A 23,656-nucleotide genomic window follows, 5' to 3' on the forward strand; every position below is an offset into this window, starting at 1 on the left:
CACTGTGGGGCCAGGACAGAAAACAGCCGTGACCGGGTCGATCGGCTGCAGGGACCTCTGAGCGACGGGGCAACCGATCGCCCCAAGGCAGCAGAGCGAAGTGGTCGGGCGGGGGTGTAGGGCTTGACCATGGTCTGGAGATAGGAAGGAGCTGTTCCTGTCACTGCCCTGTAGGATAGCACCAGAGACTTAAACTGGATGCGAGCTCTTACAGGGAGCCAGTGTAGAGAACGGAGAAGGCAAGTTGTGTGGGAGAACTTGGGGTGATTGAACACCAGGCGAGCTGCAGCTTTCTGGACAAGCTCCAGAGGTCTGATGGCCTATGGGCGATGCCGGGTCACCGTGTTGAGATAGATCATTCAGCGCTAGTGGGGTCGGTAACTGTTATTTTATCGGTTCAAAGATCAGAACTGCAACTGGGCGAGTCCAAGATCGTCAGCCGGGTTCCTGTATGATAGAATAACAGTCTCCGGATTTCACCGCGGTGGTGAGGATCTGCTTTGTTTTGGAGGATATATTTTGTTTTGTTTGCTTTCTCTTTTCTTCTACAAACACACACACATATAACGTTAAGCTACATGTATATACTGGTTGAGCTAACTACCTCAGACACGTGCAGATAACGCAATCTCTATTGTCTCTTGCCATTTTAGAGTCTCTTGCCATTTTAGAGTCTCTCGCCATTTTAGAGTCTCTCGCCATTTTGTGGTGTCGCGAGACGTGGTCACATGTGAAACTACACCTCCATTTTGATAGTTCGATCTGTCTTCAACGTGTAGTCCCACGTGGCCATTGTCTGAGTAGTCTCGCTTCTCCCCCCCACACACCACACACATACGCAAACTCTCTCTCACCACAGATGTTTGTTGATGTTAGATAGCGTGCTCATAATTGTATAGTAGTAGTTGTTAGTTTAGATATTATTTGACATGATCATTATTAATAGAACTTCTGTTATACTTTGAAGAGCAGCTGTCTGTGATTACTCTGTGCATGTGTATTGTGATTATAGCTCAACTTCAAACCTTCACTGTTCACTCTGAATGTGTAGTACTTTGACTGTTGACATTATGAGACTTAGTTGATAGTTTGGTTATTGGTCCCTGTTCTCAGGGTGGTGCCCCGTTATTATTTTAATTGTTAATAATCTTACTGACATTAATAATTCTATTGATGTCAATAATTTAGTTTTTCATATTTGCTGATAACTCAAACACGCTCCTTTACGTTCCCAACACAGGTACCTCAGACCCACTGGAACCAGTATGACTCAAACAGGACCTATAAGACCCAGTATGACCCAAACAGGACCAATAAGACACAGTATGACCCAGACAGGACCAGTAGGACCCAGTAGGACTTAAACAGGACCTATAAGACCCAGTATGACTCAAACAGGACCAGTAGGACCCAGTATGACCGAAACAGGACCAATAAGACCCAGTATGACCCAAACTGGACCAATAAGACCCAGTATGACCCAAACAGGACCAACAAGACCCAGTATGACCCAGACAGGACCAGTAGGACCCAGTAGGACTCACTGAGGGTCCTCATCAGTTCCTACCTGTTGTTTCTCAGAGCTTTCTCCAAACTGTTACTGTGGGAACAGGTGCTGTTTTTCCGTTGCCGTAGAAACAGGAGGCGGCTCCGAACGTCAGCGGCACTGAAGAGACGATGAGTCAGAGAGACAAGAAGTACAAACAAACTGTGTGTGTATGAATGTGTGTGTGTGTGTGTGTACATACAGACTCTTGGTCTTCTTTGTCATTTGAAGGTTTCTGAACTCTGTATCCTGAACAAACAAAACAACAACTGACTGTCAGAATCTACTGAGCTCTAGTGGTCCCTGGTGGACTTTACCAGACTCTACTGGTCCCTGGTGGACGTTAGTAGACTCTACTGAGCTCTACTGGTCCATGGTGGACTCTACCAGACTCTACTGAGCTTTACCAATCCCTGGTGGACTCTACCAGACTCTACTGAGCTTTACCTAACCCTGGTGGACTCTACCACACTCTACTTGTTTCTATCACACTCTACTGAGCTCTACTGGTCCTTGGTGGACTCTACCAGACCCTACTCAACTTTAAATCCCTCTTCCAAACTCTACTGGTCTCTGCTGGTTTGCTCTCTAATGTTTTCTACACACTATACTTCTGTTGGTCTTTACTGTTCTCTAACCGTCTTTATTGTTTTCTACTATTCTTTGCTGGTCTAGAGTAGTCTTTGCTGGTCTATAGTAGTCTTTACTGGTCTATAGTAGTTTTAACTGGTCTATAGTAGTCTTTACTGGTCTATAGTAATCTTTGCTGGTCTATAGTAGTCTTTACTGGTCTACAGTAGTCTTTGCTGGTCTATAGTAGTCTTTACTGGTCTACAGTAGTCTTTGCTGGTCTATAGTAGTCTTTGCTAGTCTGCAGCAGTCTTTACTGTTCTACAGTAGTCTTTTCTGGTCTATCGTAATTTTTACTGGTCTATAGTAGTCTTTGCTGGTCTACAGCAGTCTTTACTTGTCTACAGTAGTCTTTGCTGGTCTAAGTTAGTCTTTACTGGTCTACAGTAGTCTTTGCTGGTCTATAGTAGTCTTTGCTGGTCTACAGTAGTCTTTGCTGGTCTATAGTAGTCTTTGCTAGTCTGCAGCAGTCTTTTCTGGTCTACAGTAGTCTTTTCTGGTCTATAGTAATTTGTACTGGTCTATAGTAGTCTTTGCTGGTCTACAGCAGTCTTTACTTGTCTACAGTAGTCTTTGCTGGTCTACAGTAGTCTTTACTGGTCTACAGTAGTCTTTGCTGGTCTATAGTAGTCTTTGCTGGTCTACAGTAGTCTTTACTGGTCTACAGTAGTCTTTGCTGGTCTACAGTAGTCTTTACTGGTCTACAGTAGTCTTTGCTGGTCTATAGTAGTCTCTGCTGGTCTACAGTAGTCTTTTCTGTTCTATAGTAGTCTTTGCTGGTCTATAGTAGTCTTTTCCGGTCTATAGTAGTCTGTGCCAGTCTATAGTAGTCTTTTCCGGTCTATAGTAGTTTTTACTGGTCTATAGTAGTCTTTGCTGGTCTATAGTAGTTTTTACTGGTCTATAGTAGTCTTTGCTGCTCTATAGTAGTTTTTACTGATCTATAGTAGTCTTTGCTGGTCTACCGTAGTCTTTTCTGGTCTACAGTAGTCTTTTCTGGTCTATAGTAGTCGTTTCTAGTCTATAGTAGTCTTTGCCGGTCTATAGTAGTCTTTGCCGCTCTATAGTAGTTTCTGCCGGTATATAGTAGTCTTTACTGGTCTACAGCAGTCTTTGCTGATCTATAGTAGTATTTGCTGGTCTACAGCAGTCTTTACTTGTCTACAGTAGTCTTTTCTGGTCTATAGTAGTCTTTGCTGGTCTATATTAGTCTTTGCTGGTCTATAGTAGTCTTTGCTGGTCTATTGTAGTCTTTGATGGTCCACAGTATTTTTTGCTGGTCTATGGTAGTCTTTGCTGGTCTATGGTAGTCTTTGCTGGTCTACAGTAGTCTTTGCTGGTCTACAGCAGTCTTTACTGGTCTAGAGTAGTCTTTTCTGGTCTATAGTAGTCTTTGCTGGTCTACAGCAGTCTTTGCTGGTCTACATAGTCTTTTCTGGTCTACAGTAGTATTTGCTGGTCTACAGTATTTTTTACTGGTCTATGGTAGTCTTTACTGGTCTACAGTAGTCTTTTCTGGTCTACAGTAGTCTTTGCTGGTCTACAGTAGTCTTTGCTGGTCTATAGTAGTCTTTGCTGGTCTATAGTAGTCTTTACAGGTCTATGGTCGTGTTTACTGGTCTATGGTAGTCTCTGCTGGTCTCTACCTTAGTGCCGTTGAGGAGCACCAGCATGTGGTGCAGTGACCCCCCTTCTTTGGTCAGCTGTTTCCTCAGAGCGTGGATAGAGGGGGGGCGGGGGGCGTGGCCTGTGTCGGGGTCGAGGTCAGAGGTCGCGTGGCGGGTGAGTCTGTGGATGGTGATGTCAGACAGGAAGTGAGTGCTGTCAGACAGGAAGTGAGGCGATCGAGGTTCCTTCAGCAGAGAACCCTCAGAGAGAGAACGACGCAGAACTAGAGGACATGAAGAAGAATTACTCTTCAACACTTCAACTGCTTTCAGGATTTGTTTCAGGAGCAGATGAACTCACCTGCAGGTCTGAAGGTTAACTCCTCCTCTTCCTCCTCTTCATCATCACTCTCCTCTTCTTCCTCCTTCCTGTTGAAGCCCCGCCCCCTGACTCCTCCCACATTCTCTGATGTTTCCGAGGTGATCTCCCCCTCCCCCTGCTGCCGCTCCTCCACCTCCTCACACCTGTTCTTCCTCCTCTCCTCCTCTGCTCCTCCTGTCTCCTTCCACACTGGACTCCTCTGGGAGGAAGAGGAGGAAGGCTGGGGGAGGAGCTTATGGGTGGTGGTGAAGGTCCTAGAAGGAGGTGAGGAGGGGGAGAAAGTGGAGAAGATGGGAGGAGCGGAGGAGGAGAAGGCAGAGCTGGGGGCGTCACATTGGGAGGAAGAAGAGTGGGTGAGGGGAGGATCAGAGGAGGAGCAAGGGAGGAGGTCACACTGACCGAGAGAGAGGACGCCAAGATCTGAGGGGAGGTCTGAGAGCTGAGGAGGAAGAGGAGGGAGAAGAGGAGGAGGGAGAGGAGGGGGAAGAGGGTTTAGCATTTACATTAGAGTGTATGTGGTTTACAAGTGATGTGTGCTAGTCACGTGTCACTTCCTGTTGGTCGCGTGTCACTTCCTGTCTCACCTGGTGGTTAGCGACCAGCTGTAGGTGGACGTTGTCACGGAGACACAGACTGACTCTGAGTCTCTGATCGATGCTGAACGTCTGAAGACTGAAGAGAAGACGAGGAGTCTGGAGGAAGATGTGGAGCGGCTGGGAAGGGACTACACCCACACACATATACACACACAACGGTTAGATAGCTCACATATCCTCCTCATAAATGTGTAGCAGGCTGTCTCTGTGTGTGTGTGTGTGCGTATAGGCTTCTGGAGAGATACTGAACTCCTGACTCACCTAGAACAGACTCAGTATATTGTTTTTGCCTTTACATGTTGTTATTAGCTGTACCTAGGCTGCTTCGTGTTAATACTTTTGCAGTCTCTGTCTGTGTAAGGTAGATGTGTTTTGGATTCACCTGGTCAATTGCCCCGTTAAGTGGCAGGGGCGTGGCTTGCACTCCTGGCAGACAATGAGCAATCAGTAGACAGCTGTCCTTAACCACTGCTGGTGGTTGAAAGCATCAGCTTCCAAGCGTCGGGCAAACAAAGGCAACATGGCGACTTTTTCAAGCCAGACTTTGTCAAGCAATGACTTCTAGAGCGTGTACTTGCGGGTCAGTAATCTGTTTCTCTCAGCCCCCCCTCTCCTTCTCTACCCTCTCCAGCTCTTCCCCCTCAGCTCTCCCTCCCCTCTGAACACGTGGTGTTCAATCGCCCCAAGTTCTCCCACACAACTTCACTCTGGTGCTAGCCTACAGGGCAGTGACAGGAACAGCTCCTTCCTATCTCCAGGCCACGGTCAAGCCCTACACCCCCGCCCGACCACTTCGCTCTGCTGCCTCGGGGCGATCGGTTGCCCCATCGCTCAGAGGTCCCTGCGGCCGATCGACCCGGTCACGGCTGTTTTCTGTCCTGGCCCCACAGTGGTGGAATGAACTCCCCACTGACGTCAGGACAGCAGAGTCGCTGCCCATCTTTCATCAGGCTGAAGACTCACGTCTTCAAGAAGGCCTACCCTGAGCCTTCCACTTAGCACTTACTGTATTCATACTTGTCTGTTTCTGTACTTCTGCTCTGGTTTATGCTCTTAGATGCTTGTTTAAAGGAGATGCACTTCTGACTTCTGGTGACTCGTAGTTCTCTTGAATATGTTGAATACACTTATTGTAAGTTTGTTTGGATAAAAGCGTCTGCTCAATGACTGTAATGTAATGTAATATATGTGTGTACCCTCTCTGAGCTGCAGTGTGTTCAGGTACAGTGGACTCTGTAGGACATTGCAGCGTCCGGCTTCGTCCTCTCTGGTGAACAGCATGAGGTCACTGTAGATCAACACTGTCACCTGACACACACACACACACACACACACACACACACAATGTTTATTTTATTTGATATGTTTCACACAGTAGCAATAGAATTGTAACATACATTTACGCACAAAGCCCAGATGCACTGTGTTAAGTGTTTTGTAGAAAGATCGTAGAAAAGTATGAAAGCATAAAGTATAGCTATTATAACCTGCAACCCTTTTGATTTCAAAGTATAACCAGCACAACATATAGCTTGTTTACACTTTTTATAACAATCATAATGTGAATTGTTTTATTTTATGATTGCTGTGATTTAACATATAAACTGTTTAAAGTTAGACACTTTGTTTAAAATAGTCACTTGAGCCATACAGTGCTTCTGGTTCTAGCAGGATCAAACCAGTTACCACCAGTTACATTCTGTGTCAGCTCTAGAGAGAGGAGGACTCATGTATGAGTGACACATGAAATGAAGGAGGTGCCAGCCTTAGAGCAGCATAGAAAGCAGCAGAAAAACTGTGAGATTGGGGCTTCTCCCCACCCCAACTATAGAATGGGATAGACTTCTTACCCCCTCAGAGATGGCCAAAAGAAGACCCTTTAGTTACCCAAAATAAGACCCTTTAGTTACTGTGAATGATTTCAGTATTAAAAACATTATTAGTAGGATTTAATAACACCCCAAGTGGTGAGTAGAAGTGTCACAATAATAAGAATGTCAAAATATGTTTACTTATGGAATGTATTATATGTTTACAATATTCTTACTTATAGAGGATATTATATGTTACAGTATTTTACTCATTGAATCTATGTTAAGTGTAGATTTGTGTTATGTACTGTATTTGCTGTAACGATGAGTATTAATGTGATATCTCATTAGAAAGCTACGGTTCTTGTAATTCGATTTATGCAAACCATTTCAAGATACAATAACAGCAGGTACAGTTAACGTCTCTGTCAAACAAGCACTCCAAAAATAGCTGATAAAATATCGCCGTGACTCACCGATTATGATTTATAACGTCCCCCTTGTGCTTGCTAGTCCAGCAAAAACGGTCTTGTTTGATCGCTAAGGGTCCACTCGGTCGAATCCAGTAAAAGATTTAGTCCAAAACACATTAGTAAGTCCATAAAGACCCACGGCGGGCTGTTGCATCATTTCAAATTAGCCAGCAGATATGATAACTCGCGATCATAATTCGGTGATTATTTCACTTTTCATGTCAACAGAGCGGAGATTTTCATCGCAAAATGGAGGCTGCATTCCGCCGGTTAGATTGATATATAGCATATGAAATTACAAAGACAAGGATATACAGATTTATCAGATTGAATCCTGGGAGTTTTCAAAACTGAAATTGTAAACCGTGACTCAGGTACCTGAGACCGATTATCAAGAGCAAAGTCTGGTTCATGAGAATTTAAGAATCTGTGAAAGTTGACAATGGTTAAATATGTTATAGTTAAGGTATTGTTCTGAGACCTCAAGGAGGAACGCATATCCTCGCAGGTGGGACAGCCGACGGAGTAACCACCGTGCTAGGTGCAAACTACTTCCCCGCCTAGAAACGGGGCAGGAGCCGCTCACGCTACAGTATGTAGCGAAATGCTAATTTACAACACCTGTCCACAACAAAGTTAAAATAGAAAAAAAAGAAAGAAAACACAGATACATACACAAAGTGCAAGTGTGTTTACAGGGTGTGAGAACAATGTTTCTCTTTTAGCCATGATTTAATACCTCTATTAAAAACATTAAAGTTGTGTTGCATTTTCAACTGAGTTGGTAGACCGTTCCATAGTTTTGCTCCTTTAATGCAATGCGACAGTTCCCGTTTCCTGAGGACCGTGTGTTCACTCTGCTGGTGTCTTGTAACGAAGTCATGAAGCAGTGAAGGAGCGTCACCATGTAGGCATTTAAACATAAGCTTTAGGTTGGAATAGCTTATGAAGCTTTCAAAGCTGAACATAGTGTTTTTCTAAGATGTGACAATGGTGCCACCTCATTGGTTTTTGTCCATAATTTTTAATGTCTGGTTATCCAGTGATATGATGGGTTGTATAGTTGATTGTGTTTAATGTGTGGTTACAGTGATATGATGGGTTGTACAGTTGATTGTGTTTAATGTCTGGTTACAGTGATATGATGGGTTGTATGGTTGATTGTGAGGCTTGTGACCAGGTAGTGATGCAGTATGATAGGTGTGAGAATATCATGGCGTGCATGTAGAGCTGGGTTCTACTGAATGGCAGATATTTTCTGATGAATCTGAAGCAGTTGAGATTTGATTTAACTTTTTTGCTGATATTATGCACTTGTTTATCAAATCTTAGATGAGAGTCTAAGATGATTCCTAAGTACTTGACATTGTCAACATCACTGATGACCTCATTCTTTATTTCTACCATAAATCTTGCATTTTTGTTTCGTGTCGTTATTGAAAAACAAATTGAAACTGTTTTTTTTACACTCAGTGTTAAGTGAGAGGACTCAAGCCATGTGATACAGAATGTAAGGATTCAGTAAGCTGGTCAGCGGCCTTGCTAGATGTTCTGGCAGATGTATAAATAACTATCATCGGCATACATCTGGCAGCCAACCACAGGACAGCTCTCGGGTAGGTTGTTGATGTACTTGCTAAATAGCACAGGACCTAGGACTGACCCCTGGGGTATCCCCATGCTATTGGCACGGATGGTGGAATTTTCCCCATTGACTCTCACACATTGTACTCTTCCCCTGAGGTACGAGTCAAACCATTGTGAGGCATGATCAGAAAATTTTAAATTTGGGAAGTTTGGATATCAAGACGCTGTGGTTAACGGTATCGAAAGCCTTTTTTAAGTCGAATAAAACTGCTCCCACAGCATGACCTTTATCCAAAAGATCTGTTACTTTTTCAATTACATGACAGTTTGCAGTCTCAGTAGAATGTTTGGGTCTGAATCCACATTGTTGTTGATACAGTAACTGATTTGTCTCTACATGTATTATGAGTTGCTCTGCTACAATTCTTTCCAGTATCTTGGAGACAGCTGGGAGGATGGCGATGGGTCTGTAATTGCATGTGAAGTCTTGCTCACCAGATTTAAAGATTGGACTGATAACGGCTGTTTTCCAGGTCTCGGGGAAGGTTCTACTGGTTTAAAATTGTTTGCGAGTTCCTGTACTGAGTCTACAAAAAAAGCATTGAATTCATTTGCAATTGTTGCATTATCAGAGATAGGTTGGTTGTTTATTCTCAGTTCCTTTATTCTCTGATACTTATGGGTGTTAGAGTTGGTTAAACTACCCTCAGCTTCTTCGATAAGTTTTGAGAAGTAATTCATCTTGGCTTTGCGTAGCTCGTGACAACTTTGTTTCTTAGGCCTGTATAAATGAGATGATCAGTATCAGTCTTTGTGACTGGAGACCTTTCGAGAGCAAAGTCACGTTTTTTCATTAATTGCCAGTTATCTTGACCAAGCCATGGCTGCTCTTCCATGTTTTAGTGTAACTGTCAATTAAACCATTAATAGCTGTCATGACATCATCACAGCATGTTTGTTTCATATTTAAATATTCACAGTCATGTGAACCTGAGAAATGTCTGACAGTGACATCATGTTCTAGTGTGTAGGTGTGTGTGTGTGTCTGTGTGTGTGTGTGTGTAAGTGTAGGTGTGTGTGTGTGACACTGATCCTGGTTCAGGTCTTCATGGCCTTCAGGATCAGGTTCAGACTGCAGACTTTCGGATCAATAATCACTTTGTGTCTTTAATGCAGTAATACTAGTAGTACTATTCTGAGAGCAGTATTTTATTATTAATACTAATTATTGAAACGATGAATCAAATAAAATATAAGTAGTAGATTAGTTTCCTTGTTTCAGCTCTGATTTGCAGTACCTGAGTACAATGTAGTTCTTTGGCAGTAGTACTGGAACACTTGCAGTACCTGAGTACTTGTAGTTCTTTGGCAGTAGTACTGGAACACTTGTAGTACCTGAGTACTTGTAGTTATTTGTCAGTAGTACTGGAACACTTACAGTACCCGAGTACTTGTAGTTCTTTGGCAGTAGTACTGGAATACTTGCAGGACCTGTGTACTTGTAGTTCTTTGGCAGTAGTACTGGAACACTTGCAGGACCTGAGTACTTGTAGTTCTTTGGCAATAGTACTGGAACAGTTACAGTACCTGTGTGCTTGTAGTTCGTTGGTAGTAGTAGAACTGGAATACTTGTAGTACAGTTACCTTTGCAGGCAAGAGGTGGGCTTGGTGTAGAACCATTTCCTCTGACATCAGCAATGTTCTGTCTGGGCTGCAGAGGTCTAGGGGCTGAAAACAGAACACATCAAGAACCCAACCTCACAACAAAAGAGACTCAGGACCAGCAGTCTAATACATAGAACCTTATACAAGAAGGGTCTAATACATAGAACCGTACAGGAGAGTGGTAACAGGACCATATGGGTTATCTTTGATAAGGGGAAGTAACCAAATGGGGGTTGCAGTTTAACCGGAGAATGTTGAGGCGTGAGGATTCTCAGAGATAGGCAAGAGTAATAAAGAAAGATCTTTGTGTGACAAGGCTCAGAAGAGGAAGGGGTGACTGGAGGGGTCAATGGGGAGCTTGAAACCGCTGATCAATTGTTATACTGTAAATACCTGATGTTCCCCCTACTGTGTGCTGAGATGGTTAAGAGCAGGAGACAAACTGAACTCTTGGCTCATCCTCTGCAGACTGACCTGCAGTCTGTATGACGGTGAAGCCTTCTCTGGTCAGAGAATAAATACTTTAAAGACAAACTTCTTTCCTCCATGTTTCTTGTTTCAGTATTATAGGACTCACTCGGTACTATTGAATAGTTTTTTTCCACCACACTAATGCATAGAACTGTATATAAGAAGGTTCTAATACATAGAATCATATAGAAGACGGGTCTAATGTAAGGGCGAGTGTGGTTAAGTGGAGAGCAGGGCCGTCCTTCAATCAGAGGCTCCATCCCCGGCTAGTCGATGTGTCCTTGAGCAAGACACTTAACCCCAAAAGTTGCGCCTATGAATGTGGTAGAATCTGAATTGTAAGTCGCTTTGGATAAAAGCGTCCGCTAAATGACTGTAATGTAATGTTGTTACGTGCCGTGTTTGTGCTCTCCCTCTGTTTCCTCAGTCTTCTCGGGTGCCACCCTCTGTCCCAGATGCCAGCTGCAGCGACTGATTGGACCGGGCTGCGTTGAATCGCCATTAGCTGTGGCTGGTGGCTAAAAGGAGAGGATCTCTGGAAGGACGGGCTCTCTCTCTCTCTCTTGGGCAGACAGTAGTGAGGCTGTGCGTGTGAGAGCAGACACCCTTTGGGCAACGCGTAGCAGTGGAGCTGCGTGTGTGTTTCGGTGGACCATCGGCACCTTTGTACCAGCCGTGTGGGTTGTTGTGTTTGTATAATGTCGCTTTCTGTTACCAGAAAGTAGTTATCTGTTGCTGCCGTGCAAGCAGCTAGCCTTATCATAATAAACACTTTTTCATTAAACCGTCATCAATTGCTCAGTCTCTTTCCCCGGGAAAATAACACCGTTACTCCCTGCATCCCTTAGATGCCAGAACGGGGAACGTAACAAATGGGGGCTCGTCCTGGATCTGAAGAGCGGATTGGGTAGTTGTTGAGGGTCCGGTTGTTAAGTGCTGTTGTGGTAGGTGTTGATGTCTGGTGGTCTGTCTTATTGTCCCTTGTAAGCAAACGGTACCGCAGCTTCCTCAGAAAAGACAGGGGAGTGTCCAGCTGGGCTTAACGGTCTTTCCATCGGGCACTTGTTTATTATTTTGCCTTTTTTATTTTCGGAGTAATCCTGGGTGGGGATCAGTCCCTGGTGGAGGTAGGCGTTTCAGGGTTTCGGCCGCTGATGTTTACCTTTCAAGTCGCCTCGAGCCCGGCACGCTCCAGAAGATGGGCAGGTAAAGGTTTGGTTAGGCAGGATCTGAGGAGGTTTGTGTATTTTTGCTGAGAGGGCCGTAAACACTGTGTAATGGTGGTAGGTGGCATCCGGTATCAACCTTTTATCACGGTGGTCACTTGTGAGCGTAATTGTGTGTACGTGTCAGCTGTTTGTAGCTTGTGAGATAACTCAGCTGAGTGCTGTAGTGTTGGCGGCATTGCTAGCAGTGAGCTAGGGCTGCTGTGTGTTTTCCCTTGCTTCGCTGTGTGAGGATGGCAGAGTTTAATGTGGAGGAATTTGTGGCGACTCCTTCTATCACTCAGTTAGAGAAGTGTACGAAGAGTGAGTTGCGGGAGGTGGCAGCGCATTATAGTATCTCTGTGTCGAGTGCCCTTTCGAAGGGGGAACTCAAAGCCGTACTGTTTAACAGTTTATGTATGCAGGGTGTTCTCCGGTTACCGGCACCCGAGGAGGCTCCTGACGGAGCGGCTGCGGCTGGGGCAGTGGCAGCAGTATCTCTGGGTGACGGGAGCGGGGATGCTCCGGGGTGGGAGGAGACCGTGGAGTATTTCACTCCGGCGGCACAGAGAGGCAGGGCGGAGGTGAAGCCACGCACATGGCCTCAGTTTGATCTGCTGTTTACGGGGTCAGCTTCTGGTTCTAGGGATGACGCTCGCTTAAAAGTGCGCCTCGCTCGTCTTCAGTTGGAGAAGGAAGAGCGAGAACGGGAGAAGGAAGAGCGAGAACAAGACCGAGAGCGGGAGTATGAGTTCAGGTTACGTAAATTGGAGGCAGATATGGCTGTGAGGATGCGTGAGTTAGAGCTGCAGTCTGGTTCTGTTCGCACCTCTGCGGATATGCAGGTAACGTCGGGTTCTACTGCTGCACCAGCCGTGTGGGCTGTGGTGTTTGTATACTGTCGCTTTCTGTTACCAGAAAGTAGTTATCTGTTGCTGCCGTGCAAGCAGCTAGCCTTATCATAATAAACACTTTTTCGTTAAACCATCATCAATTGCTCAGTCTCTTTCCCCGGGAAAATAACACCGTTACTCCCCGCATCCCTTAGATGCCAGAACGGGGAACGTAACAAATGTATATAAGAAGAGTCCGATATATAAAACTGGTCTAATACAACCGTATATAAGAAGGTTCTAATACATAGAACCTGATTAGATTTTAAGGTCTTACCTGGACAAAGATGGGGAAGATGAGGGTTTTGGGTTCCAGGGTAACGTAGGTTCCGTAGGCAGGGCAGGGCAGATGTGATTGGACGATGGTGCAGTTCTGGTAGTTGCCGTAGTTACTGGGCGGGGCTGATGAAGAGGAGGGGGGCGGGGGCAGGGTGGAGGTGTAGCCACCGATAAGTCGCCGCGACGATCCGGGTGGAGGGTCGTGGAGGAGGTTCTGACCTCTGCTGGGGTGAGTCTGGTACAGACGCCCTGGTGATCAACAACAAAATAACAGCAGTAATAAACATCGAACAAAAAGTTCGGAAATTAGTGTTTGGTAGATTATTTCTCTGTTGTAACAATGCTTCTTGGCAATACATTTTATACCGTTGGAAAGCCTGTTTATTTACCTTTCAAACGGCGCCCCATCTGTAAGGAACATGCATTTGTGGGATGAGCAGCACAGCTGAGTATGTGGGTTGCGCCTTTGAAAAATTTGCCAAATCTTCTCTGCCAATGCCAAAAAGCTTATTCTGCTGTTGCTATTGACCGTCAGGCCCGTTTGCGCTGGTGTCGGCAACACCTGCACTGGAACCTGAACATGTGGAGGAACGTTATGTTCAGCGATGAGTCCAGATTCTGCCTAAGGAAGTTGGATCATATGGTCAAAGTGTGGAGAAGACGGGAGAACGCTGTGGCTGTGTATGGTTCTTCCACACACTACTGAGGCTCCTGTAAATTAATTAGTTAAATGAATAAATTGGGAAATTGCCAATATGTCTTGTTTCTTCCTTGTTACTGATAGACTTCAATCCACCAAACACCAAACAAGAGTCAATAGCAAATAAGCAAATAAGCTGTTTGGCATTGGCAGAGAAGATTTGGCAAAGTTTTCATGGGCGCAACCCACATACTCAGCTGTGCTGCTCATCCCACAAATGCATGTTCCTTATGAATGGGGCACCGTTTGAAAGGTAAATAAACAGGCTTTCCAACGGTATAACATTTATTGCCAAGAATCATTGTTACAACAGAGAAATGATCTACCAAACACTAATTTCCAAACTTTTTGTTCGATGTTTATATATCATCAATACACAGGTAATATATTCAATACATTCATGAATGATCAATAGTCAGAGTGGTGTTACCGAGAGTTCCATTACTGTCATGATAAACTGGCTGCAGCAGCTAAAACACAGAGACGGAACATTATTAGGATTACTGTGAAAGAACAAACATCATGATGACGACGTTCTATCGGACTGATCGTGTCTGCTTGGAAAGTTCTACGTAAGCTTCAGGGTTCTTGGTGGGGAGAAAGGTTGTCAGTTCTGTTCTAGTGGAGGGGAAAGATTATTAGCCAGATTAAAGGTTCTGCATCATGTTTGAATGTTAAAGGTTCTATGTTGGGTTCTGGAGAAACACTATCAGTAATGTTATGGTTCTCATGAAATGTTCTAGGTGTTGTTTGGGTCTGATTAAAGGTTCTGCATCATGTTTGAATGTTAAAGGTTCTATGTTGGGTTCAGGAGAAACACTATCAGTAATGTTATGGTTCTCATGAAATGTTCTAGGTGTTTTTTGGAGTCAGATGAAAGGTTCTAGTGCAGGGGTCAGCAACCTTTACTGTCCAAAGAGCCATTTTGCTCTATTTTCCACCAAATAAAATTTGTCTGGAGCCGCAAAAGCTATTCGATATCACAGCTTATATACGTTTTATATATAGTTATATTATATATACAAAAACTATAGTTTGTTGTATTTATGAAATAATAGAACAAGAATAAAGACAATTATTGACATTTTATTGCTATTTTAACTTTTATGAAGAGGAGAAAAAAAATACACTGGCATGTGTAGGGCTACATTGAGGACACAGCACTAAACAGAACTATGCAGGCCTTCAGTCCACTGTGCAAAAAGAAAAAAAAGTTATTTATTTTAATGTTTTTTGTCAAGGGAGCCGCAACAGAGGGGCTGAGAGAGCCGCGGGTTACCGACCCCTGTTCTAGTGAGATATTAAGTCAGGCTCAGATGGATCCGAAGGTTGTTCTACCTTCGATGAGAAGACACATTTTGAGAGGCCCCGCCTCCTCAGACTCACCTGTCCTCCTGGATTGACAGGTGACAGGATGATGTAATTGTCTCCGTCTGATGATGTCACGCGGGTGCCCTTGAGTGTGGTGGTGCGAGATGAGTACTCGGTCACCTCCTGATCTTCCTCCTGCTCCTCCTCCTCCTCATGGTCCTCCTTCCTGTCCCTCCACAGAGATCCCAGAGCCCCCCAACTAGACCGGACCCCTGACCCTTGACCCCATCTGCGGCCATGTTTACTGTGGGCGGGGTGAGGCAGGAGCTTCCTGCCTGTTGTCTAGGAAACGACGAGGAGACGGTCAGTTCCTGTTGTGACCAGCAGGTGTCGGACTGTTTATTTATAGAGACTCACCTGGTTATGTGTTGGTGGGCGGAGCAAAGCTTCACATCCTGACCTGAGCTCAGGTAAACCACCTCTCCAGACCACCAACACGATCTGAGACGAGCAGCTCCTGAATACAGACTGACAGGTTATTATTGTTGATGTGAAAAATATTAAAGTCAACAATAAAATCTAAATACATTCATCAAACTTGTGTTTTCAATCCAAAATTAATGGGTGTAAGTCTCGAAAAAAATCAAGTTATTTTATTTTTTGTATTGGTTTTAAATGCAAACTTTGTAAAGCTGTTTAATCCTGAGACTAGACTCGTCTGCCTTTAGACAGTACGGAGGACTGCTGAGACCCAAAAGGTGGATTTATTTTCCATATGAAGTTCTAATTAAACAGAGTAAACACTAACAGGTAACAGGTAGTAGGTCAGACTCTGAGGGGGTGGGGCTACCTGATGGTGTTGGCGAGGTCGACGCACTTCCAGGTTTCCACAGGAAGTCCGTTCAGCTGCAGGACCGAGTCTCCATGACGGAGACCAGACCGGTGAGCCGGACCTCCTACAAACAAATAAAGCCTCGTAAACTCACTGCTACAGATCTCAACTGAAGGTGGTTTGTTCTACAGTTTGGACCAATCACAGCCCAGCTAGTGAGTCCTTGTCCAATCAGGTGGCGGAGAAGTTCATGACCTTTAGGCTACATAACTTATGTCTAGGACTCAGGGAGGTGAGCTGTTTATCAATTTATATTATTGTTTGACTGCTTTCTGATTTGTAATGTTTATGTTAAAAGTGTTTATAATGTTTATAATGTTCATAAAGTTTATGTTTATGTTGTTCATAATGTTTATAGTGTTCATGTTTATAATGTTTATAGTGTTCATGTTTATAATGTTTATAGTGTTCATGTTGATACTGTTTATAATGTTCATGTTTATAGTGTTCATGTTTATAGTGTTTATAATGTTTATGTTTATAGTGTTTATAATGTTTATGTTTATAGTGTTTATAATGTTTATAATGTTTATGTTCATAGTGTTTATAGTGTTTATATTGTTCATGTTTATAGTGTTTATAGTGTTTATGTGTATAGTGCTCATAATGTTTATAGTGTTTATAGTGTTTATGTTTATAGTGTTTATAGTGTTCATGTTTATAGTGTTCATGTTTATAGTGTTCATGTTTATAATGTTTATAATGTTCATAGTGTTTATAGTGTTCATGTTCATAGTGTTTATAGTGTTTATAGTGTTCATGTTTATAGTGTTCATGTTTATAACGTTCATGTTTATAATGTTCATGTTTATAGTGTTTATAGTCTTTATGTGTATAGTGTTTATAATGTTCATGTTTATAGTGTTTATAGTGTTCATGTTTATAGTGTTTATAATGTTTGTTTATAGTGTTTGTTTATAATGTTTATAGTGTTTATAGTGTTCATGTTTATAGTGTTTATAGTGTTTATGTTTATAGCGTTCATAGTGTTTATAATGTTCATGTTTATAGTGTTCATGTTTATAGTGTTCATGTTTATAATGTTTATAATGTTCATGTTTATAGTGTTCATGTTTATAGTGTTACAGTCTATGTGTATATAGTGTTTATAATGTTCATGTGTATAGTGTTTATAGTGTTCATGTTTATAGTGTTTATAGTCTTTGTGTATAGTGTTTATAATGTTCATGTTTATAGTGTTTATAATGTTCATGTTTATAGTGTTTAAAGTGTTCATGTTTATAATGTTTATAATGTTTGTTTATAGTGTTTGTTTATAATGTTTATAGTGTTTATAATGTTCATGTTTATAGTGTTCATGTTTATAATGTTTATAATGTTCATGTTTGTAGTGTTTATAGTCTATGTGTATAGTGTTTATAATGTTCATGTGTATAGTGTTTATAGTGTTCATGTTTATAGTGTTTATAGTGTTCATGTTTATAGTGTTTATAGTGTTCATGTTTATAGTGTTCATGTTTATAACGTTTATAGTGTTTATAATGTTCATGTTCATAGTGTTCATGTTTATAGTGTTCATGTTTATAACGTTTATAGTGTTTATAATGTTCATGTTCATAGTGTTCATGTTTATAATGTTTATAATGTTCATGTTTATAATGTTCATGTTTATAATGTTTATAGTGTTTATGTTTATAGTGTTTATAATGTTTATGTGTATAATAGTGATCATGTTTGCATTGTTTATAATATTTAAATAGTGGGTTTTCTCACCGGTGTCGACAGCTTGGACTTTAACTGGACAATCTGAGAAGATCGTGAATCCAAAACCATCTTTTCCTCGAACAACGTTCACCTGGAAACAACAAAGAGAGTTCAGTTCAGCTGGATCTATAGGATACATGTACTTATACACGTCCATGTAGTTTTACATACATACTTGTACTTATACACTTATCTTTACATAGATATACATGTACACATCCATCTAGTTGTACATACATATACATACATTGATTCTGTGGCTGCTGATACATCCTGAAAACGATAAACCAGAACTGTGAAACTGATGTGACACTTTATTACTGTTGAGAATATCTGTTACAAGTTACATATTCATGCTCCTCCTGCTCCCCAGAAGATAAAATAAGTTCCTGCTCTTCCTGCCCTCAAGAGGATGAATGAAGTTCCTGCTCTCCAGAGGATGAACACTGTCGATGTTAGTGACTGCTGCTCTTCCTGCTCTCCAGAGGATGAACACTGTTGATGTATTCGGCCATGTTGACACATCCAGATCCGGACTGGAGGTATGTCTGTTACCATGACTCCTCCTGAGAGTTTTCTCTGCACAAAGGAAGTTAAATGTCCCTGAGTTCAGACTGACAGGCTGATATTAAACCTCCTGCCGGGTCTGAGTAGACACACCAGGGAGGAGGTCTTTAAAGAGGACTCAGACTCTCAGTGTTTGTGTTTCTCTAAAGGTTCAGTTTGGTTCACATGTCCACAGAGACGTCTGATATTTAAACACAGTGATGTATGTAATAACATTTATCATTACATGTAACAACATATAATCATTACATGTAACAACATTTAATCATTACATGTAATCATATATATAATAACATGTAATCATATATATAATAACATGTAATCATTATGTAATAACATGTAATCGTTATGTAATAACATATATCATATTATATGTAATAACATATATAATAATATTTAATCATTATATGTAATAACATATTCTTTATATATATATCTATTCTGAGGTACAAACTCTTATTTTAATCATCAGGTATTAAATTAATGAGGTATTAATGAGAAACAGGCTGGGAGGCGGGGCTAAAGGAAACGCTACTGAGCATGCTCAGTGGGCCCAGTGTTGAGGAGGACCCTGGTTCATCCACGGCAGCAGTGAACATTGGGTATTTATTTGCCCTGCGTTTCGTCTTACGACGTGTTTTCACTTCATCAAAGAGGATCGAAACACTTTGCTCCCTAAAATTATTGTATTCAGCGTTCAGTCGTTCGTAGCTCCACCCCTTCTGGTGTCCCTTCTGGTTTCAGGAAAACAAGATGGCTTCGGTCAAAATGCCGAACTGGAGGCTTCAAAACAGCCCTCCACAAACCAACGGGTGACATCACGGTGACTTCTTACACTTCTACAGCTCATGGCTGAATACAAGCTGCAGCCTGAGAGGAGGCCTGAAGACAAATCTCAGGGCGGAATAAACACCTCGCTCCGAACTGAAGAGTTCAAGTTTGTCTTCGAATGTTTGTGTAGCCTGTTCAAACACACACATTTACACACACACACACAGTCACACAGAGTTTCTCAGTACCATCATGCAGTTTTAATGTGTTTGAATTATTGATCGACTTGTCACACAAACTACTCTGTCATTTCCTGTCAAAAACCTACAAACAGCCTGTAGTGACATCACACTATGCAGCCAATCAGAAGAGACTTCCTGCTGTGATGTTTGCGTTTGTTGGTGAATGTCTGTCACACCGACTCCATTAAAAAAACTGACGATTTAATGTCATCTTGGTATCAGAAACCTGAAACCAGTACTGGACTCTAGTGGGCCCTACTGGACTCTACTGTGTCCTACTGGGAGCTGAAAACACACCTAAAGGACAACAGTCCTGGTGGCTCACCTTAACATTTTCTTCATGACCCCAGACCCCCCTAGAGGGTCTAGGATCCACTAGTCTCACAACAACCTGAAGGAAACTCTGTAGTAAGTAATCCGAAGCTGAACGCCCCCCCCAACCCCACAAACCCCCAAACCCTAACCCACTTAATTTCCTCCAGAGAGTTTGAAGACAGAATGAACAGAGTTCTGATCCAGAACTCAACTTTCATCAGAGTCCAAATAAAAAAGGGAACTGGTCCCTAAATCAGAATCAATAATCAGACCTGAGGCAGATTCTGTCCGATGCAGACTCGACACAGACTGTGGATCGTGTGCATCACAGCAGATCACGTTGATTTCAAATCCTGCAGGTCCACCCGTCCATCTTCAGATCCAGGGCTCAGACGATCCGGTCTGATTCAGAATAATAAACACAGATCCAGGTCTAATCCAGGTCCAGATTTACAGAAAGAGTTTTCAACAAAAACCAGAGCCAGATGGAAACCAGCTCAGGTTTAAAGAGCCAGATCTGGGTCTAACCCAAACTTTTACAAGAGCAGTCAGGTCTGAACCAGGTCCAAATTTACAGAACCAGAAATAGATCTGACCCTGGTCCAGATTATAAGAAAGAGATTTATTCCAGGCTTCAGAGACAAAGAATCTGGACTAATCCAAATCCAGACTTCACAAAACCAGGGGAAAAAAACAACAAGTCCAATCCAGATCTACAGAACCAGGTCTGTCCCAGGTCCAGCTGGTCTAGTGGTCTAGGTGGACCAGTGTGTGAGAGACTCAACAGTCTACTGGATGTTAGAGAGCAGAGAGTTCAGGAAGTGTGAGTCTTATCGGACGGATACACACTCTGTTTGTGAGTGTGTGTTTCCTGCTATTCTTCTGACTGTTGGTTCCCACACACACACACACACACACACACACACACACACACACACACACACACACACACTCCCCCTCCCCGTGTGAACGCTGTCATTCAGGATCGACTGTTTTCAACTCTGGACTTTGACGGTCTTCAGCTAGTCCCTCACAGACCTGAACCGTAAACCCGGTCCCGCTCGCCCTCACAGACCTGAAATGACTTGAACCGGAACCCACAAAAGTGGACTCAGGTTCACTGTGACTGTCACAGCTCTGCCCCTTCTCTCCTGTCTTTTTATTTCTCACTCACCTCACCTATCAGCTCATTCAGTGCACCTGTCTGCCTCCCTCATCATCAGCACACCTCCCCTCACCTGCCTCTGGTCACTAATCAAGCACTCCCTCCTCATCACCTGCCTCTATCAGTCACAGTATAAACTCCAGCCTCTCAGCCACTCACTGACAGACCATTGTCATGTCTACCTGCCCGTTTGGCTCGTCCAGGTCCCGGTTTTCCAGTCTTCCTGCTCTGCCTCGTCCTGCTGGATTTTCCCCCTCATTTCTTGTCTTGTGCTTGGACTCCCTGTGTTCTGGTAACGATTCCTATTTTGGTTCAATACTCATTAAAACCTGTTTCTCACTGCCTCTGGTCCTGCATTCGAGTCCACCACCACACCCCGTGACAGTGAGACAGGAAGTCTTTGCTGCTGGAACATTTGATGAAACTCTGTCTTAAAACATCTCTTTATCGCCTGATGCTCTTTTCTAGCTTCCCCTTTCAAAACAAAATGATGTTGAGGCTCTTATTCTGAAGCAGCACGTGTGTTGGAGCACTGTTGCTATGGTAACTAATGCATCATGTATCATACATGACATGTGAAGCTGGTTCACACACTCGTCCTCCTGAGAGTTGTTGCTCTTGTGAGGACCGATGTGAGCTTCAGACCGTAATAGTGAGGACATCTAATCCTGGTCCTCACTGTTTGAGGGTTCAGGATCAGGTCTAGGTTCAGTCCAGGATCAGATGGGTTCAGGTCTTAGGGAATAAGGTGCTGTGTTATTATGCAGTAAACATGTGTGGGAGCAGAAGAAGCTTCACTCTATAATTCATCACATGTGAATCTTTGAGTCTTTAAAGAAAAACAGTCAAACACAGTCTGTTTGTGATCATCTGATTGGTCAATGACATCTTAGCTAGTTAGCAGCTTGGCTAAGTAGAGATGCTACAAAATGCATTAACACCTGCATGGGTTCATGGATACACCTGCATGGGTTCATGGATACACCTGCATGGACTCAAAGATGCATCTCCAGTGTTCTCAGACATATTCAACACCTCACTCAATCAGTCTGCTTCAAGACGTTCTCCACCAACCTCCAAAACACCACAGGGCCACAGGTAAGTCAAGCAAGATACATCTCAAACAAAGAAAGGCAGCTCCCAAGATATCAAATAAGACCAGAGTCTACATCAACAAGTTCCAAGTCAAGACCAGCAAATGCAAGGTCAAGTCCTAAATGAAGACAGGTCAAGACCAAGTCTGACTTTGTCTATTTAATGACCCCTGTGTTGCTGAAGTCTGTAACGCTGTATGTGTGACAGCGGAGGAGGACTCACCGGTAGTTGCTGGGTCGCCTGACGCCGGTTGATGTTGACACACAGCGTGGAGACGTAGCTGCTGTAGATGGGGTTGGTGAGGTCCAGACTGTGGTCCGTCACTACTTTGAGTCCAGTGGTGGTGATGTGGTTCAGGTTGGTTGTGGCGGCCGTTGTGGTTTTGGTGGTGGGGATGTGGTTCAGGTCAGTATCTGAAGTGGAGTACGGAGCCCTCCGGAGGTCTGCTGCAAGCAAATAACCACCATCATCATTATCTGCTGCATCGTCCCACGACCAGGCCGTGTTCTTCCAGAACATCCCGCCTCTTCTCAGACCAGACCAGACCTAACCAGACCAGAACAGGTGGTCTTGTATCACAGTTCAACCTGCAGCTGAACCAACAACGTGCAGATCTTAAACCAGGAGTCTTCCTTTATTCAGGTTCTGAAGGTTCTGAACTTTGTTGGATTAAAAACCCTGTTTCCTCTAAAATGTTTCCTAAAAAAAGTCAAATCTTGATGTGAAAATATCAAAGTCAGACTCCATGACCCGCTGAAGAGGAACAAATACTTCAGATGCTACTACTGACAGTACTTCTGATACTACTACTGCATCTACTGATGCTACTACTGACAGTACTTCTGATACTACTACTGCATCTACTGATGCTACTACTGACAGTACTTCTAATACTACTGCATCTACTGATGCTACTACTGACAGTACTTCTGATACTACGAGTGCAGCTGCTGCTCGTCCTCTGATCGGTCGAATGAGAGTCAGATCTCAGTGTGACGAGAGAGAGAGAGGAGTTTACACTGAGATAGAAGGAGTGGATGGGGGTATTGTGAGGATCACATAGTTAAAGGGCAGCTTCTCATCCCCATGGTAACCGTGTGGACCCCCGGGGAGAGAGAGAGAGAGCAGGAGTCAGTTTAATCTATATCTACTATAAATATAACGTGTGTGTGTGCGTCTCCTGAGGGTTTCTGCCAGAGCTAATGAAGCTAACATGTTAGTCTGTGTGTGTCACTTCTGATCTGTAGGGCCCTTAAAGGACCAGGACCCGCTCCATTTTAGAGGGCTCAGAGCTGAAGCTGCTCCATGAAAGCCAACAGAAGTTCACACAACCGGTTTAACTTCAGGTGATGTGGAACGCTGTGATTGGCTTAAAGAGACCCAATCAAATACTGTATGTTTGTGCATTTGGGTGAAGGAAAAATCGTAGATCTAGACGTCCTAGAAGAGTCCACTGGGATCTGAACGGGTTAGAACCAGGAGACAAACCTCCGGTTCTTTAAAGTGAAGTCAGAGCTTCATGTGTTAAAGCTGCATTCTCTCTAGTGTCCACCAGGGGGCGACTCCTCTGGTTGTATAGAAGTCTATGAGAAAATGACTCTACTTCTCTCTTGATTTATTACCTCAGTAAACATTGTAAACATGAGTTTATGGTCTCAATCTCTAGTTTCAAGTCTTCTTCAATACAGCATGATGTTCATTTAGTACATTATGGTCCATTTAGAGTCA

At 43.2% G+C, this 23,656-nt stretch overlaps 1 protein-coding gene across 3 annotated transcripts in view; it reads right to left on the reverse strand.

Moving 5' to 3' along the window:
- The window catches only part of LOC116401025 (regulator of G-protein signaling 3-like), a 29,055-nt gene that overhangs the window by 2,041 nt on the left and 3,358 nt on the right, over window positions 1-23,656 (reverse strand). Inside the window, exons 6-19 of one of the 3 annotated variants that reach the window (XM_031879198.1) lie at window positions 22,151-22,374; window positions 17,783-17,864; window positions 16,007-16,112; window positions 15,574-15,673; window positions 15,232-15,498; window positions 14,276-14,315; window positions 13,144-13,394; window positions 10,277-10,360; window positions 5,958-6,069; window positions 4,750-4,889; window positions 4,145-4,604; window positions 3,823-4,067; window positions 1,749-1,795; window positions 1,568-1,666 (exon numbers count right to left, since the gene is read on the reverse strand). In XM_031879198.1, the coding sequence (XP_031735058.1) occupies window positions 1,568-1,666; window positions 1,749-1,795; window positions 3,823-4,067; window positions 4,145-4,604; window positions 4,750-4,889; window positions 5,958-6,069; window positions 10,277-10,360; window positions 13,144-13,394; window positions 14,276-14,315; window positions 15,232-15,498; window positions 15,574-15,673; window positions 16,007-16,112; window positions 17,783-17,864; window positions 22,151-22,374 (2,257 nt within the window). Of the gene's footprint in view, window positions 1-1,567; window positions 1,667-1,748; window positions 1,796-3,822; window positions 4,068-4,144; window positions 4,605-4,749; window positions 4,890-5,957; window positions 6,070-10,276; window positions 10,361-13,143; window positions 13,395-14,275; window positions 14,316-15,231; window positions 15,499-15,573; window positions 15,674-16,006; window positions 16,113-17,782; window positions 17,865-19,940; window positions 20,542-22,150; window positions 22,375-23,656 lie in introns of those variants that run through there. The other 2 variants (XM_031879199.1, XM_031879200.1) reach the window with 2 other exon arrangements.

Source organism: Anarrhichthys ocellatus, unplaced genomic scaffold (assembly GCF_004355925.1).
Source record: "Anarrhichthys ocellatus isolate YVR2014 unplaced genomic scaffold, GSC_Weel_1.0 scaffold235, whole genome shotgun sequence".
Taxonomy (NCBI): domain Eukaryota; kingdom Metazoa; phylum Chordata; class Actinopteri; order Perciformes; family Anarhichadidae; genus Anarrhichthys; species Anarrhichthys ocellatus.